Source organism: Egretta garzetta, unplaced genomic scaffold, assembly GCF_000687185.1.
Source record: "Egretta garzetta isolate BGI_Z169 unplaced genomic scaffold, ASM68718v1 scaffold598, whole genome shotgun sequence".
Classification (NCBI taxonomy): domain Eukaryota; kingdom Metazoa; phylum Chordata; class Aves; order Pelecaniformes; family Ardeidae; genus Egretta; species Egretta garzetta.
Window position 1 is genome coordinate 2,796,394 of NW_009260621.1, and position 17,916 is coordinate 2,814,309.

The 17,916-nt window shown below is 43.6% G+C and overlaps 1 protein-coding gene across 1 annotated transcript in view; it reads right to left on the reverse strand.

The window, feature by feature from the left end:
* The window catches only part of NOTCH2 (notch receptor 2), a 79,735-nt gene that overhangs the window by 56,292 nt on the left and 5,527 nt on the right, over positions 1-17,916 (reverse strand). The window contains exons 3-5 of the mRNA XM_035900808.1: positions 10,886-11,145; positions 9,862-10,197; positions 3,126-3,248 (exon numbers count right to left, since the gene is read on the reverse strand). Of these exons, the coding sequence (XP_035756701.1) occupies positions 3,126-3,248; positions 9,862-10,197; positions 10,886-11,145 (719 nt within the window). The remainder of the gene's footprint in view (positions 1-3,125; positions 3,249-9,861; positions 10,198-10,885; positions 11,146-17,916) is intronic.

The following is a 17,916-nucleotide window of genomic DNA, read 5'->3' on the forward strand; positions in this document are numbered from 1 at the left end:
GATGGACCTGCACTTATATGTTTCCTTATTGCTGAGTAACTGATTTTTTATTGTAATTTACTCCTGTCAGCATCAGCTGCAGTTTAATCTGGGGGGGGAAATCATCTCTCTCTCTCTCCAAACTATTCTAGCAGTCTATCATCTGCCTTCCCTATTTTGTGCCCTGCCTCAGCGTCACACCCCATGTCTCCAAGCCAGACGTGTACTGTTACCCTGCACCTTCTTGGTCTCTAATTGAAGAAGCAGGATGGGACTGACGTCCATTCAGAGAAAACAAGCTTCTTCTAAGAAAATGCTACTGAGGTGGTGGAGCAGGGTCACTGCTGGGCTGAGGGGCAGGACCAGATTAGAACAAGAGGCATTCAGGTGACTTGCAAGACATTTGTCCACTCGCACCACATGGCTGCTTTCACCGTGGAGCTGGACAGGATTTCGGGGCGTCATGGGACATCACGTACACACATGTTTATTGGGCAAAAGGATTATTACAGATACGATCAATGACTTCTTAAAGGGCAGCTGGCCAAGAGCTTTTTACTGCACAGGCTTTCGAGCAAAGCAGTGTAGAGAAGGCCCCAAACGCAGCCCTCAGGTGCCATCACGAGCCTCCAGCAACTCTCAGATCAGCAGTTACGCTGCAGGGGAATGGCTGTCACCAAGGCATCCCGTGGATGCACAGCCCTACATGTGCCATACGCCAATGTGAACATGCATAGCTACTTCTGAAGTTACTTGTGCTTTAGTCTGAACACTATGGATGCACAGCCCTACATGTGCCATACGCCAACGTGAACATGCATAGCTGCTTCTGAAGTTACTTGTGCTTTAGTCTGAACACTGGAACTGGCACTGTTCATTTCAGACAAGACAGTTCAGATCCCCAAAGGCTCTGATGTTCATCATTCAAACAGCCAAGCTGCTGTTTCCTAAGCGGCGAGACCAGTTTTAGTTCCAAACCAACCTGACTCTTGAAGCCTAGAAAGTCAGTGGCCTCGAGAAGCCATGATCTAAAACCACTGCTGCACTGATAACCTTAACTTCACCATAAACAAAGGAAATTCTTAGAAAGCCCATTCCATTAAATTGTTTTAGAAAGACAAAGCCATGGAAACACAAGGCCCAGAGACTTCCTCTATCTTTCCAGGATTTCACCAGAGGGAAGCATCCTTGATGCACACCAGGTTTTCTGGGGAGACTGTCCAGACAAGAGACAGGCGACACAAGATTAGGCCACAACACGGGTCTAACAATTTTTCCCAACGCTAGCCAGTCAGAGCCCATAAAGAGGTTCAGAGAGGGAACCACCACAACTGCATTGCAAAGAATTTCAGTGGTTAATCAGAGAGACAATCAACCACGAAACCAAACAGAATCACAGCCTATTACCACCAAGGTCTCTTCCAGATGAGTTGCAGAATTCATCCCTAGTTGACAGCAGCCATCCACCCAAATCCTGTAAACCAAGCTAAATTCAGAATGCCTCTACAAAGCAAAATAATCCCTTATAGATTATATACTCACACTGTACACGCTCGTGATCCATTATATCCTCTGTGCTTCAGGAATAAACCTGAGATTAATTGACTACTGACAGATGCCAGAAGCCATAACGAAGTTTATAATCTCTGTGGCGTGGAGCAAGGCTTTAGGGGTCATTGAAGGGTTGTTGGCTCCACACCCAAGCTCTCTTCATTTTTTTTTCCTTTGCAGGTTTCACTTTCTGCAGGCTTTAAGGACATACAGACAGGGAAGCAGTATAGAAGGAAGGGTACTTGCTCATTAAGGGGAGGGACTCATTTTCTCCTATTTACAGAGTTTCAAAGAGCTATGCAGCAGTGGTTCATTTCACTCTTATGTGGTTTTAACTTCATTTAAGAATATATACTTTTTTAAAATTAATGAGGGTTCTTAACTGGCAGGCTCCTTTGCAGTTAATGACAACCGGTTTATAATGAGAATGATGCTCTGTGAGGAAAAAAGCTAGAACAACATGAAACCTTTGGACTCTAGTAGTCAAACTCCTCACAGTGCATTTGTCTGAACTGCCAATCGCTACAGATGTTCTGGTTTCAAACACAGTACTTTCTAGATACAGGGAAGAATGTGCTAAAGCGTCTTCAGAACCTGAGAAGCTAGTTCAAGCTTAGTTCCAAAACAAGTATCCCAATCTACTTTATGAAAGGAAAAATGCAAACTGAGTCCGTATCTCATTTTCCCAGTTCTAGGGCTGGTTTTCTACCTACAATTTTGAGAGAAGGGCAAAACTACACTCAGCTGAAAAAGGGCGCCAGCTAAGAATGACTAGTATGACTCAAAAAAACCCACCCCAAAACCGGAGGTGTTTGTTTATTTTTGAGGTATGGAGACATTTCGTGACTAAAGATGACACTGAATTTCCTGTAAGCTGCTTCCTTACATCACGCGTAACACTTTCTTGAAATTCACACTTTTTCCCCCTACAGACTCAGAGCAAAGCAGACTCATTTATGAAGCAGAAGTAGCTTTGCTAGTCAGAGAATGCCAGATAAAAGACAGTCACAGCAGGAGAATAACAAAAACATAAGCTTCCCATACACACACTGCTTCTCTTCCCTCCCTTTCTCCCACCTATGCCTTCTTTCAGATTTGCCCTGTTCTTCAGCAGCGCTGCCATTATCTACATGGGGATTGTTATCCCAGGTTAAAAATAACCTCAAGATGTATCAGCAAAGCACCGTTAATGCATACACCTGTAATAGCAAAGCCAAGCTTTGTACTTTTGTGAAACATATATCCTCTTACAAAGTAATCTGTACAAGCAGAAGTGCAACTCAGATAGTCACGCTGCATTGCGGCTCAAGAATCACGGTACCTGTTCTGTCAAACCCATGTGCACATGAGCCCGTAATACTGCCTGGTACAATAGGAAATTACCCTCCATCGTAGAGGCTTTGATGCAAACAATTTTCTTTTAAGGGTTCCACTGACATCTGCCCCCCAGACTGCAGAACAAGACACAGATGTGAGCCGCATTCAGCCGTATACAACTCCAGTTGTACAGTGCATTGAGTGAAGGCCAGAAGTCCTGCATTTCATTCCCATAAAGTGCGCCCAGCCCATACAGGAATGTTTTCCACAGTACGTACCTGTCCATTGTGGTGGGCAGCGGCAATTGTACGTGTTCACACCATCCACGCATATACCCCCATTTTGGCAGTTGTGATTTGGGCAGTCGTCAACGTTGTGCCCGCAGATGCTTCCCTCGAAACCTGGACAAAGCAGAAACACAGCATGCTGAAATGGGCTTCCAGCCTCTTTTGAAGAGAATTCACCCTTCACACAGCTTCCTCGCTTCTTTTTTTTTTTTTTTTTTTTTTTTTTTTTTTTTTTTTTTTTTTTTTTTTTAAACACTTGCCCTGTTAACCTAATCCTGGTAAACCTCAGTGTAGCATGCTGACCAAAGACTTTGTTGAATGCCTTTGCTGATAGCATGCAGGTCAGATTACACAGTTAGAACGCTACTGCCGTGGGTAGGTGGCCAAATATGTTTTCACCACCAAAAAGACATGGGTCGTTTTTCGTTAGTGACTAATGAGCACTGTCATTCAAAGCAAAGTGAAGACCAAGAGATTCAGTTTACTGTGAGGTAAACTCAACACTGCCCACTAAGCAGCAGCTAGAGCATCACCCAGGACAAGTTTTTCCCATGGCAAAAAAGTACCTAGCATTCACTTCACGAATACCTCAGGCTAGTTCATATGCCTTGGCTACATCAAAGAAAGATCATCTATGCTTTGAAAATGAGCTTCCAAATTCCTGATTTGGCCCTCTTCAGCGTTAGACCAGTCAGTCAACCAACAAATCTGCCACCACACAAGCAAATGCTTATACACTAAGCCTTGACTGAAAAGCAGAAGAAACCAGACACTCTCCCCCTCGATGAAAATCAAGGCTCCTAATGAACACAGCCACACTGGCAAAATATTCTTTCTAGATCTCCCTCTCCTTTCAAATAAGGAGAAGTGGGGATGTTAGGGAAGGGAGTTGTCAATAATTCATCTTCCCTTTGATCTCCCCTGCTGGTTTACTTCATGCTTCATTAAATAAACCTGCCATTTCTGCTCGATGAGAGCGCTATTTATCAAAGCACAAGTGGATGCATAATAATGTGGATGAAGTAAATGATTCCAGAACACACACATTAATTTAAAACATCGGCTCTGCCTCTTCACTGCTTTGGAATGCAATATTAACATGACACAGTCCTCTCATCCAAAAATTATGCTTTAACCCCTCTACTTTTGATGCCCCGTTCCAGACACTTCCATAACATCTGTGTCAAGTCACATAGACCCTGTAAGCAACATCTGGTCCAACGCAGATCGTGCTGTGTGGCAGATAAGACAGACTGTAAAGCTCTGAAGCAGCTTCTCCAGACTACCACTACCCTCAAGAGGCTAGAGATCATTTGTATGCATTCACACCTCTTGAACTTCTCAAATACTGCAGGTAAGAGTCAGAAGCGGAGTGCTGTTGCTGAGCTGTATCAAGTGCATTAGCATCCATCAGCAAGGAAGAACAGACTCAAAAAAAAAAAAAGCAAAAATCCAACAACACACCCCACCCCACCCCACCCCGCATTATTATCCTCTCCCTTAAAAGCCCTTCCCACCTTCACCCAAGATCCTGCAAACTTCATGGCAGTAGGGAAGGTTAAGATGAAGAGGAAACACACCGTGGTTAGTCTGAATCCTAATCCATCACAGCAACACCTTCCTGGCAAAAGTTGCTGAGGAACTACTACCAAGGAATACAATCCGTATCAGATCACTATATTTAAAACTGTATAAAAGCTACCATGCATGACCAAAGGCTCAGCTGTAAAACACAGGGGTGTCCTATCAGCTTGCTTTTCAGCTTGAGGAGGATCATCCCACTGACCACAGATTGCACTCATGCCAGCAACGTGATTAACGTGGAAACACCAGAACCACAAACTTGAAAGGTTTAAGTTCCTATCCTTTCAGCTTGGACAATGCGAAGATCTACCCTACTTTCTAGTAAACAAACTCCTGACAGCAGGCTTTTATTTAAAAATATCTCACTGTGCTGCACACAAACGTAAAGCGGCCCAATGATTTTGAGAAATAATAAAGCATGGAAGTCACCCCAATACTAAAACCTCACCAAGCCTTTGTACATTTTCACATTTTAACCAGCTATGGTACCGTCTAAGGGCTGGTCCTCAAGCATCTCATGCAAATGTAGAAAAACATTAACCCCACACTAAAACCTGGAGGATACCATTAGTGACAGCAGAATAGAAACAAAAAAAGAGCTTACAAAAAAATGCAATGTAGTAAAAGGTTCAAGAGAAATGACACACAGCCAAGCGTGCTCAGTCAAGACATCTTCAAGAGAAAGGGAATCGGCTTGAAATGGTGAAAATGACACTACTTTGAGTGCACAGCTGAAAAAAAACACGTTTCCTTTTTGGTAACTTCCCAACTCCCAAATTCCCTTTAAATTTGTCTTACTTTGAAAAACAACTTTGGCTTCGTTTCAGAACATCTAAAAGCTGTAAAGGCACGATTTTTGTGTCCTCTTCAAGTCGAACTTACACCGCAATATTGTGATCTGCTTAATTTGTAAACAAAACCATCCTAGTGAAGTTTAGCTTTCATTTGTAAACCCAGCCCTTTAGAGTCATGGCTGTTTGGGCCAACTCACCTACGTTTGAGCACGACAAGCGTGACATTGCTCCTAGACATGTCAGCTTTTCTTAACCTGGGTCGCAGGATCCGATTTTGCAGTTACACAACCTGACTCTTTTCCAGAAAACCAGAGAGTTCACTGTTTTCATGTATTTGGACACCTGACACTGCTTCCTGCTCCCCCCTGTGCTGGGACTCGCATCCCTCCGAGAGAACAGTTTGCAATGCATATCTTGACTTTTGCTCCGTATCTCCAAGCACAGCAAACTAAGGAATGAGAATCTCAAGGGGAAAAGTGTTCCCACTGCTAACAGCGTGCTGTTCCTCCCCTAGTGCACAGAACTTTACCCCATCATCATCTGAAATCTCCATCCCATTCCAGAGCGCTGTATCCAATTCCCTCCAAATCTTAATCCTTAGCCTTGTTTCAACCTAGAAGTGACACCTCAGACTTCCTGGAGGACCAATTATGTATGGAGGCAGGAGATTCTACCTGAATGAAAAGGTCAAGTTATTGCCAGATTTGGGGCCTGCTGACAAGAAATTAGGGATCTCGACAAGAGTGCCAAAACTGATCTGCATCCTTTTAACACAGAAGTAAGTTTCTGCACACCAGGTGCCCAACAGCAGTTGCCCCCATGTGACTCCGACAGCTCAGCTTCTTGAAATAAACGTGAGATGGGCTACTCCACGCAAGAGCGCCAGCTCACACGGGGCAGAGACGGCACGCGCGCTGCCTGGTACCCCAAGACTGCCACCATGCAGAACCTCACGCCCCACAGGAAGAAGCTCATCTCTAAATCCCGTCAAGCGGGGTCTTCCCTGCCACGGGAAAATCAGTGTGTCTGCTAGACCCCATTCGTGATGCTCACTGCGCGGGGCAGTGTGACGGTCCACTACGAACCGGCGTGAGGTTGCTTCCTCTTCCCAGGAAGTGTTCCAGCTCTCGTAAACAGCCTGCTCCAGCCTGACAGATCGTTTCCTGAACAAGCCCTTAGAAGTCCCTAGGGTTCTTATCTTAGTTAATGGGTAATTATTTTGATGGATAACAATGAATAATCACTTTCCCAGCTAAGAACTTCCTCTATTGACTTGTTTAACATTCCATTAAAGGTTAGTTGCCAAACAAACTCCTTTTTTGTCAAATATTTATAACTACGAGCTCATTCTTATATTTAAAGGAGTTGCTAATGCTTCAGGTTGAGTCTCTTTCACAGAAGTTTTTTTTGGGGTTTTGTTTGTTTGGTTTTTTTACTACAGCTATCTTGTTATGCTTGACCCAACACGCTCACTTGTCTACAATCTGAGCTACAAAATGTTTATGCTAGATGGACAGAAAATAAGTTACCTTTCACACAGATGTGATACTGACAGCATGTAAAACTCTTCACTTACACGCGCCACAAAACGCTGACCTCTTCTAACACACGACTTTGTGAATTACCTAATGCAAGATTTGCTTGTGTAAATCCACAAGTGAAATGGGAACCTGGGAATTTAAAATAGCCACTTAATTCTTTAAATAGCAGCTGGACTACACTGTGGATAAACAGTACTTGCACTGCTATAGAAGAAGCTGCTGTGACGTGTTGTAGGCTTTTTTTTCCTATTTTCAAGCTCTCATTCTCATGTATCTATATTTACAAAAAATGAAGTGAACTCAAAAGCAAAGAAGAAAACATCTACAGGAAACAAGAACTTATTTTGGGGCCAGTCTAGGAGTAACCTCATTATGCTTAAATTGCTGCTTGGGTACAGTCAGTTTCTTTAGAGCAGTTTCACAGGTCACAAGGCGCAAAATCGTATCAACAGCCATTCCAGCAGTTCAAGATGTGAATGCATCCTGCCTCTACAGCCGTGGCACTCAGCTATGGTAACATCTTAAGGCAGTCCAGAAGGAAAGGCTAGAGCAATTCCATTTATAGTCACAGTATCATCGGCATTGCTCCAACTCAGAGGAGTCCAAAGAGGAATTTCTAGTCCATACTCTTGGCACTCTCTTCCAGATGCACAGGCCTTGTTCACATCTTCCCTGGGTGTGACAGACCACCATTTCTCCTCTCCCTCTGTTGACCTTTTCTTCCCAGACAGAACTTTTTCCAACACTTCAGAAATTCTGTGCTGCATGCTTGACTGTTAAGGGAGAAGAGATGGCTGGGTGCCTTGCCTTTATCAAAGAGTTTAAAGTAAGCATTTTGGCCTTCTCCAACCTCTCTTTTTTTTTGCTGTTTTTCAAATGACTAGTTTTAAAAATCAAGCTAGCAAAACAACATGGCCAACTTAAACAAATACAGGAAATACAGAAGTGAAGGCTCTCAAAGCCGCATTAACTCACCCCCACGATACATGTTGTGTAACAAGTCCAAAAAAGCAGCTAATAACCCAAAATGTGTGTGAGCAGTGTGGGTGTGTAACTGTTACTACAGTAATCTCATTTTCATTTCCTGACCATAGCTTAGCCAGCCCACACGCTTGTCTAAGGGAAAATGTGCTCCTATCCAGTCTCGTGCCCGTCAGAGGCACGAAAGCAAACTGTCTTATCAGCTTTACAGTATCAAGTCCTCCAACCTTCACCTTCCTCTCCTCTTCCCCCCACGACACTGCTTCTGCAAGAGATCTTAAACTCCTTAAACTGGCTAAACAGATCTGACTTTAAGAATACATTCTGAATTTCAGATCAAGCCTGTTAATCCAGAGCTACTTAGTTTCAATTTCCTTTTAAAAAGATAGATAGCAGAAAAGCAATAAATTCCCTGAAAGCAACCGTTAGTTAAGATACAGCATTTTCAAAGACCTTGTATGTACAGGCACTGTTTCTTCAAGCATAGTTAGAAATGGTTGCTTTCACACAAAAATAAAGATGATACATCCTTCTATTTTAAGATCAACTTTCCTAAATTCTTCAAAGTCACATGCTTCCTCAGACAACCCAGAAAGTTGTTGTGCAGGCACTAGCTAAGGTTGGCAATGTACTTTTAAGGCAATTTGAACCAACTCTTCGAGACAAAGGTCTCCAAAAAGAGAGTATTCTTCACAATTTAAGTTCTAAATGCTCTTTCCACACATACCTATGACTCCAGATGATCCTCATCAGAACACAGTCCCTTTATGTTCATCCTAAACAGTATATGGCAGCTACATATTTCACATAAGTAACACCAGAGAAATGCTGAAGGGAAGAGAGTTTACTTCTCTAGATTACCACACACCAAGCACTCATGTGCCAAACTGCAATACACTTAAGTAGGAAGTCTAGTCAAAAGCATTTCCAAACAATCAATTTCCCATGGACAGAGTTACTCAGTAAAAAAAACCAAAAAACAAAAAACACCAACCAAAAAAAACAACTCAGCCTAAAAAAACCCTGATGTGCAAAGATGACTAGTACTGCCCTGTGGTCAGTATGACAAGTGGATGGCAAGGAACAGGACAGGATGGGACCTCCAGGGTCCCAACCAGGTGATGCATGGTCATTTGTAGCGATGGGTGCCTTGGTGATTGGAGCCCAGCTCGACACAGAAAACTGATACAGCCTGTGATCCTGAGTAAGCACACCCTTGCTGTGGATGAACTTGGGGCAGCTAACAGCATCAGAAAACAAGCAGGCATAATTTATCTGGAGGTATTACAGGACAAAAAGGGTATGGTGAGTTGGAAGTGATATCTTATAAGATTTGGAGGGACTGGAGGAGAAAAAGGAAGGGAATAGCAACGAATGTTTTAAGACTAAAGACTGAAAAGGAAAAAGAAAAGTGTTCATCTTCATTCAAGTACTGAAGTTAACTGTAGCCTTTACCGACACAAAACCATGTTTTTATAGTGGTTTATGTTCATGGAGTTTGGCATTCCAATAGGGTGGTATCTCCTGATGCCTGTATCTCCTTGAACTTATTTTGTAGTTCTTAGCTATTTGATTCTCTGTCTCTAATTGGGTTCCAAAGAAATTTGTCATTTCTAGCCTTCTTCCCTCTTCTTCTCCTTCCATATGAAATCCTGACACTCAGAATTGGCATCCTAGCAAAGCTTCCTGCCTTGCTGAGATTTCTCCCTTCACTTTACATTACACCAACATCACACAGAAACTCCCAAGAGAAGTTTTCAGAAGAACACAGGCAGGAACGCAGTGACAAGACTACAAAACCAAGCACTCTGAAGAAGCATCATTTACCTGGTAGACAGTTGCACTCAAAGGCAAAGTCACTTGTTTGATGACAAGTTCCTCCATTCATACAAGGCGATGGGGAACACGGCACATACACGCTCTCACAGCGATGCCCTGTATAGCCTGGCTTGCACTGGCATCGGTATGAACCAGGCAAATTGACACAGGTCCCACCATGTTGACAGAGGCCTGGCGTGGCACATTCATTCACATCTATCTCGCATTTCTGGCCAGTGTAGCCAGACAGACAGATGCAGGAGAACTTATTTCCAGATACAGTACATGTACTTCCATTGGCACAAGGTTGAGATGTACAGGCATCAATCCACTGGCAATCCTTTCCTGTAGGATCAAGACAGAGCACTCCATCAATAAAAAAGTTATTTCCATGGAAAACAGTATTTCCTTCATTCTACCTCAAAATTGTTGGTGTACAACACCTTAAAATTATTACAGGAAAATTTATGTCTGCATTTTACAGTATTATATTTGAAACAAAAATCAATTTGTGGTTACAAAACAAAGTCATTTTATTTACAGGGTAGCAGCAAGATATAGAATGTTGTGATTTACAGAAGCGACCCATGATCTGAAATCATACTACGCGCTGAGAGTCACTCTTCTCCTACAGCCCCTTCAAGAATGAAAGGAGTGAGTTGCTGTGCTTGCCCTCAGGCACCCAATTACAATTTTCCCACAGAAAGCTTTTGCTGGCCAAATTTACTTCACTTTTTCTAGAAGGCAGACTGAATTCAAAGCATGACAGCCACTCCAGAGCAACATCTGCACTCAGTTTTCCCACATTGACGACGCCACAAGATCTAAATGTCTTTCTGCTTACGTGTAAAGGATAGGGAGCTTGATTCCCTACCCTCCTTTGCTTTTTTTGGTCATGAAGTCATTTCGACTTCTTCTCATTTCCTGTGCTGGAGCTAGTAAATCTGAGAGCGTATTACGACTGCCCCAGAACATTCCAGGATGAAGTAATTCACAAAGGAGGTAGTCCAGAGGTACAAATGCAGAACCTTACCTGTGTAACCTGGAGGACAGACACACTCGTATGTTTCCTGGCTGTGGGGATGACAAGTTCCTCCATTCAGGCAGGGCCGGGACACGTAGCAGAGGTGCGATTCAGAGTATTGACAATCCTCTCCCGTGAACCCTGGAGCACATTTGCAGGTAGCCTTTCCTATCAGAGATGTAGTTTCACAAGTTCCCCCGTTCTTACAGGTATTGCTTTCACAGGGGCTTCTGTACTGACAGTAGTCTCCAAGAAAGCCTTCACGACACCTGCAACAGAGAAGAAATTACTTGCGGCGCATTCACCTGAAGCCTTGCTGTCCTGGGAAGATACCAGGAATGAAGTCCCCCATGACCACCGCAAGTCTTGGAATTTGTCATGATTAATGGCAACACTAACAGACCTAAATGCTGATGTCATGGATGTAACAGACCCTTCCTCTGGTATCCTCCCAAATGAGACCACTGAAAACGTAAGTTCAAATTGTGAAATCGCCCGTTACAAAATAAGTAAGAAAATACTGCATACAGTCAGGGTTGCATCAAATGCAGGGACTTTTGCTTGCACTTCCCCTCAAAACTTTAGTAAAAGCCTGAATGTTAAAGAACTGCTGAGTAACCTACTCCCATTCTAACAGGCATACTTTTTCAGAAGAAAATCAAGCCGTTTCGGTAATAGGCATTAATATCAGGTATTATCTACCCTCCAAAATATTTGTAAGCCTTGTACAAATGCAGTGTCTGCGGGCCTGAAGATCTGCAGCGGATCTTTCTCCACAACACTCCCGTGAGACGGGAATATGCCGTTATCCCCATGTTGATAAGTGCATCTGGGACTGTGACATGACGAAGCCCGCGCTCAGCGAGCAGCGCGAGCCCTGGAGTCAGGTCTCCCACGCCCCTGGCTAGCACCCTAACGACAAGGTCATTGTTCCTCTGCCTCCCACGGCAAAACGAGTACACACACACTATCTATAACTAGGGTAATATTTTATACAAAGATCTGCGATTGCAGAATAATTGCAGTTATTTCTCTCTAACCTAAACTTATGTCAATACAGCCTGACTACACTTGTCAGCTGTAATCCATCTTTTAACTGGCCTTTGTACTACGAATTTTCCATTTAGCTTCCAGCGATACAGGACCCAGGCAAACAAGCCTGAGAACCCCACCTTTGTGTCACCCATGGATCCATTTGGTTCAGTCAGGTAGCAGAAAGCTGTAAGATTTTATGCTGGATAAAAATAACACCTAACACACAAAACAGGACTGTCCACTTGCAGGTTTGGGTTTGTTTTTTTTTTTTTTTCTATAGTGCACAGCTGCATGCCTTAACTGGTAAGTAACCCAAGATACAGCCCGAGAGGACGTGTACTTCACTGTGAAAAATTCAGAGGTGAACATTAGATGCGCTTTGTTCCAGAACAGGATAGGTGCAATTATTAAATCAATGAGTTACTCAAATCCAAAGGGAGGAGATTCCAACTGCAAGAAATACACCAAGTCTCTAGCTAGCCCCAAGAGAAGAATGAACAGTAAAGAGACTGCCTTTTCCTTATGCATTTAAAAGCGTATGGTGGATTGAAAACAAAACAAAAACCACCACCTAACTGGATAGGCCTTAAAATTTAATTTGGGGGAAAAAAAAGTAAGCAAAGAACAGTCACGAAGCTGTGTTTTTAACAGAATACTATGGGGACCTGCCTTTGTTCCTATGCTGTTCAACACTTCTACCCGTGAATAACAGTGGAAAACATCACTGCTGGTCAAACACATAGGTAAGAGAAGACAAGTTCTTGATGGAGAACTTAACAAGGCAGTCAGCACGCAAAATGCACTTTAAGCACTGAGAAGTCACACATCTAGAAACAAAATGTATAAAGCACCCTCCCCAAAACAGGAGACTGATCTGGGAAGGACAGACTTGCCCTGGGGGTTCCTAACAGTCAGCTGAACACAAAACCCCTAGCGTGACAGTTTGGCCAGAAATACTTTAGCTGTACAAACAGCAAATATCAAATAGAAGTAGACAAGATTATGCTACACCCGATATTTGCGTGGCACAACCATTACTGGACCATTACATTGGTTCTGGTGTCTGCTCTTTAAGAAGGAAGAACCGAATTGAATTCAAAGAACCCAACAGTAATGATTAATAGAAAACTCTTGACACAATGAAAAGCTCAGGTGGTTCAGTCTATTTATCAAAGGGAAGAGAGAAGGAGACAGTTAATCAAAAGCTCCGAGTACCCACAAAAGAAACTCAGATTTAACAGTAACTCCCAACCTAGAAGGTTCAGGGATAACAGGACTGAGCAGTTAGAAGTTCAAGCTCGATAAATTCAAATTAGAAACAGGGTAATAGCTGTATCTTCAGACACAGACTAATGCACAGTCTCTCAGCAGCGGAGAGAAACAACTGGAACAATGCATTTAAGGTCGCAGTGGAATTTCTCCATCACTCACGCTTGTTTAGAAGAATACCAGGATTGGCCATTTCAGAAAGAGTACGCACGCTAGTTCAAACACAGCTATTCAGAGAGGTTATTATCCGAGTTATGCAAGGGGTCATTACTAGATGACCACAACTGTTTTTTCTCATGTTAAAATTTATTAACTAGCTTTAGCCATATGTCTAAAGCAGGAAAGTCATATAATAGATGTGCATAATCATAATTTACCATTCCCCGCACCCAAATTAGGCTCCTTTCACCATACCTTAATACTTTCAACTTCATACCCAAGAACAGAGATGAAAGAAGAGTTTTTGCAAGGCAAGGCAGGATTAATAAAGTTACAGAAGGCGAATCCTGAGACAATACCACTTGCAGAATACCCTCTGCCTCTTTTGTGCCATCCTCGGTCTAACAGCTGAAGGCTGTCGGTCAGCGCGAGCTGCTGCCACATCACACGAGAGGCAATCTTGAGGTATTCTGGGTCTAAACCGTGGCAGTTCTATAGGCTTCCTTTAACATTCCAAATCCTTCCTTGATACGGGTTAGAAATCAGTCCAAACGCCAGCGGGCTACAGCATGGCTTTGTAGGAGCTCGATCACACAGAAATCTGGCACCCAGCAAAGACGGCTGTGCCAGAAACCGAAGGACGGCTCGACTCCCACGGCATTCAAGCCTGCACATGGTGCACTGGCTAGTTCTGCTCAGAGACTGTCTGGATAACTACAATTAAATTGCATTTCTGGACACCTATACGCAGCTGATGAATGTGCGAAGTCAGAGCGAACTTCAGTCCCAAAAGGCTTACAAGATTTCATTATAGGGATTTCTTCTGGTGTACACCAAGCTCCTCAGACTAGCAACAGCAGCACACACAGGCCGTGCAATTATAGTTCTCTTTATCATGAAAGGGCAAGCAACAAACGAGAACTTCAGAGAACCCCACCTAGGGCAAACAAGAGGCCCTCCAAAACCACCCACCGCCCCAACAAATACAAAATATACCAAAACACAACTAAAAGATAAGTCCTAAAGTGCTTTTTCACTGAAAGGCTGTAAAACAAACTGGAAAGTCCATAGGAACATCTCACATTTTTTGTCCACAAGCAAATAAACCACCAAAATACACCTTCTCTCCCAGCCCACCCCAACACTCAGGGATGCTGGAAGGTGCATTTAACTTTGCCCCTAGGTAACAGGGAGGAGGGAGCTGATTAAGAGTATTGCTGGTACGATTTAAAAGGAAAGCCGAGACCTGTGCTCTAGGATGACACTCGCAACCGTCACTCTCTCGCAACCATCACCCACAAACGGCCCAGCGTTTTGTACACAAATGTTCTCGTACAAAATTGAAGAGCGCTCCAAGACCAGGCTTGTTCCGGTATCTTCTGAGGCTAATCAGAAAAACACGAGGGAACACTCCAGCAAGGAACAGCAAAAGCTCTTTGTATTTGGAAGGACAAAGCCTTACAGAATATGCCAGGGGGAATGTGCCTGCCTGCGGAAAGATGGTAGGTCAGGTATACACGGCCCTTGTACCCACCATTTTGTTCTCCTCCTGGAGGAGCACTTGGCCACACAGTTATGCAATTTTCCCCTCCAGCAATTCAGGGCAATCGGTTTTGAACGTTAAAGAACAAAAAAACCTACAGTCCAGATTTTCAACCATGTCGCCAGTCATCGTCATTTCTAGGCACAAATACTAGTAATTTAGTTCTAAATGTTGGTGTAGACAAAACTGCAAATATCTGCCCCTGATTCATGTTGGGCACCGCATTGTTTCTCTAAAAATAGAGGCCAACACTGAAAAAGTGGGGTCTAAGTCCATACTTCTTTAAAGGATATGATTATCCTCAGCAGCAACTCCAGCTTCCCACCACCCCTGCTCTGCTCTCATCCCAACCTACTCTTTCAAGTTCTCTTTAGGAGGGGAAAAAAAAAAAATTAAAAAAAGCAACACTTGTCTACAGAGCAGCTTAAAATTGTAGCAGTTTGTGTCAGCTCCAAATGACATGCTCAGAACAGGAAACAGAACCTTTTCCAAATAAAAGCCACCATTTCTCCCCAGTTTTCCATCTAACTCTAAGGAACAGAAAGATGAAGTTTGTTCTGGCACTTTCTGGAAGCACATGAGGTCTCCTCTTAACCTACTTCAACAGGAATTTAATCTTTCAAGAACAAATTTCACATACAACTTAATTCAAATCATGATTTCTGAAAGCTGGAGAGTTTGAAATGGGAAAATGTCCTGTGGGCTGCATCAGCTATGCAGCTGCTTCTAATTAAAGCTTCTCCTTTACTCTCTCTGGGCTACTTTCCAGCACAAATACTTTAGTCAGAGCTCAGCCCATTTTTTTTTTTTCCCTCCTCCTCCTTTTCAGCTCCAGCCTGCATTTGCCTTAGCTCAGGCTCTCATGGAGCTAAACAAGAGACATTAAAAACAAAATGAAGGTACTTATCCAAATCTGAAGTATCCACAAATCCAGAGAGCTGCATTCACTCTAACAACCTAACACTACAAAGTGGAAGTAGAAGACTCACAAAAGCTGCATTTTTGGCTCTTCTGCCACAAAACTACATTGAAGTTACCTTCCAATACTTGGTTTTCTCACTTTCAGAAGACTTCTGGAAAATATGTCTGGCCTATTGGAAAAACCTCCTATCTGCCATATTAGATTTCCTTGGGCACATTCATAGTACAGTCTCTTCAAATGCACCTTATAGACTGTTTTAATCAGTCCTCCAGATGTTTGATTTTCATGGGAGTTTCCCATTCAGGCCCAGTGATATCATCTGGAGATGCACAGAAGGAAGCAGATGGTTTTAATTTAAAACGCAAAGGGAAGAATTTCCTAGTAGTCCTGCTTCTCCCCCCCCTCAACCCAACGTTCCCTCCAGTTTGATTGGAAGATGCCTCAACGGAGGAGGGGGAAAGAAAAAAAAAAAAAAACCCTCAGCATGGTGACTAACGTGAGAAGGGTCTCGGCTATTTTGCTACAGATTTTAACCAGACTTCCCTCTGGCTCCCAGGTTCTGACTCCCACACCTACACCTCCTCTCAGGAGGGAGAACAGGATTCTCTGGTTAGCTTTACAAACACTTCTTCCCATGTCTCAAGGCTCCCATTTATGCGTCATACTTTGAATGCAAACTATGGGATGGGGCGGCCTCCCTGTTCTGCGTTTAAAGCCGTACGCAGCTATTGTTTCCAGCCCACAGAAAGCACTTCTATAGCATACCACTCCGCGATACACCAAGAAGTAACAGCAACGAAAGTCTGAACGGGCACAGCTTAGTTCTGCTTCTCCTCACCATCAGAGCTCTGCACAGCTTTTGGTCTGCACAGGTAAATCGCAACAGAAAATGCTGATCGAGTGACTCAAATCACCACTCTGTTCCCAGATTTGAAGCGAAAAGCGTGTGTACTCTCCCCTTTTTCCTCTGCCCTGGTCCCAAGGGTCTCCTTTAACTTCTGAAAGGAGACAGAAGGAAACAGGAAAGGGCAGCTCATTCTCAGAAGGGGACAACTTTCCAACTTCTGCATTTAGCCTCTTCTGGAAAACTCTCAGACCTCTTCCTGCTACAAGGTCTCCTATGGGTATTCCCCATTCACTGGTCTAGGAGTAATTAGTCTCTCAAGATAGATCCTGAGAAGATATCTGCTGCAGCCACAGAAGCAGTTCTGCAGTCTAAGATCATGCCTTCAACCCCAGAAGTCCCCACATACGAGTTAAAATTCATTTATGAAGATCCAGCTAGAAAGAAAGGTAGGTCAAAAACCCGGCACGGGGGTTGGAGTTACTGGGGGTTAGAATTGGGACAGAAGCCCCTTATTGCCATGCTGTTGCTGCTCTGAGTTTAGCACACTTGAAGTCCTCCTGTTGCCACTGTGCAGATAAGAGGTAAAAACTGCATCATGCAATGTAGAAGTGTGCACAAACTTCTGACACATGGCGAGAAAAACACCACTCACTCAAGAGGGACAGGAGTACACCAAGCTGCACAGATCCTGACAGCTTTGAGCACGAAAGGATGGGCTGAAGGAGACTGTCCTTTTGGAATCAGCCAGCTTCAGCAGTCTCCACTTTTGACTAAGCAGAGCAAACAAGCCATGGTTGCCACTGTACCCCCGGTCCCTTTTTTTTTTTTTTTTTTTTTTTTACCATCAGGACCTGATAAAAGACACTAGAGTTAAAGCAGTACTTTGGTTCATCAGAGGTACTTATATCCCTTCTGGGCACACCATGTGCAACAGTCCTAAGGTCAAAAAATCCAATCTTAAAAACCTATAAAGCACAAGAAGCAGCAATGCCCAGTTTCCTCCCTAAACCTTGGCACACCCCTACCCAAACTCCCTTCCTTCTCACTTCTGCTTCTCCCCCTGGCACAGTCTTGCTTCTGCTCCCTGTGACTGGGGCAGGGGGGGAAGTTGGGAGAGGCCACAGCTGCCAAACATGGGGAAACCAGTTAAGATACTCTCTCCTTCAGGGCCCTACCCCACTCCAAGCACAGAGGGACTACCCAATCCTGCATCCCCCTGCAGCAGAGCAGATTCTCCTGCTCAGAAGACAGCAGGCAGTGTTGCC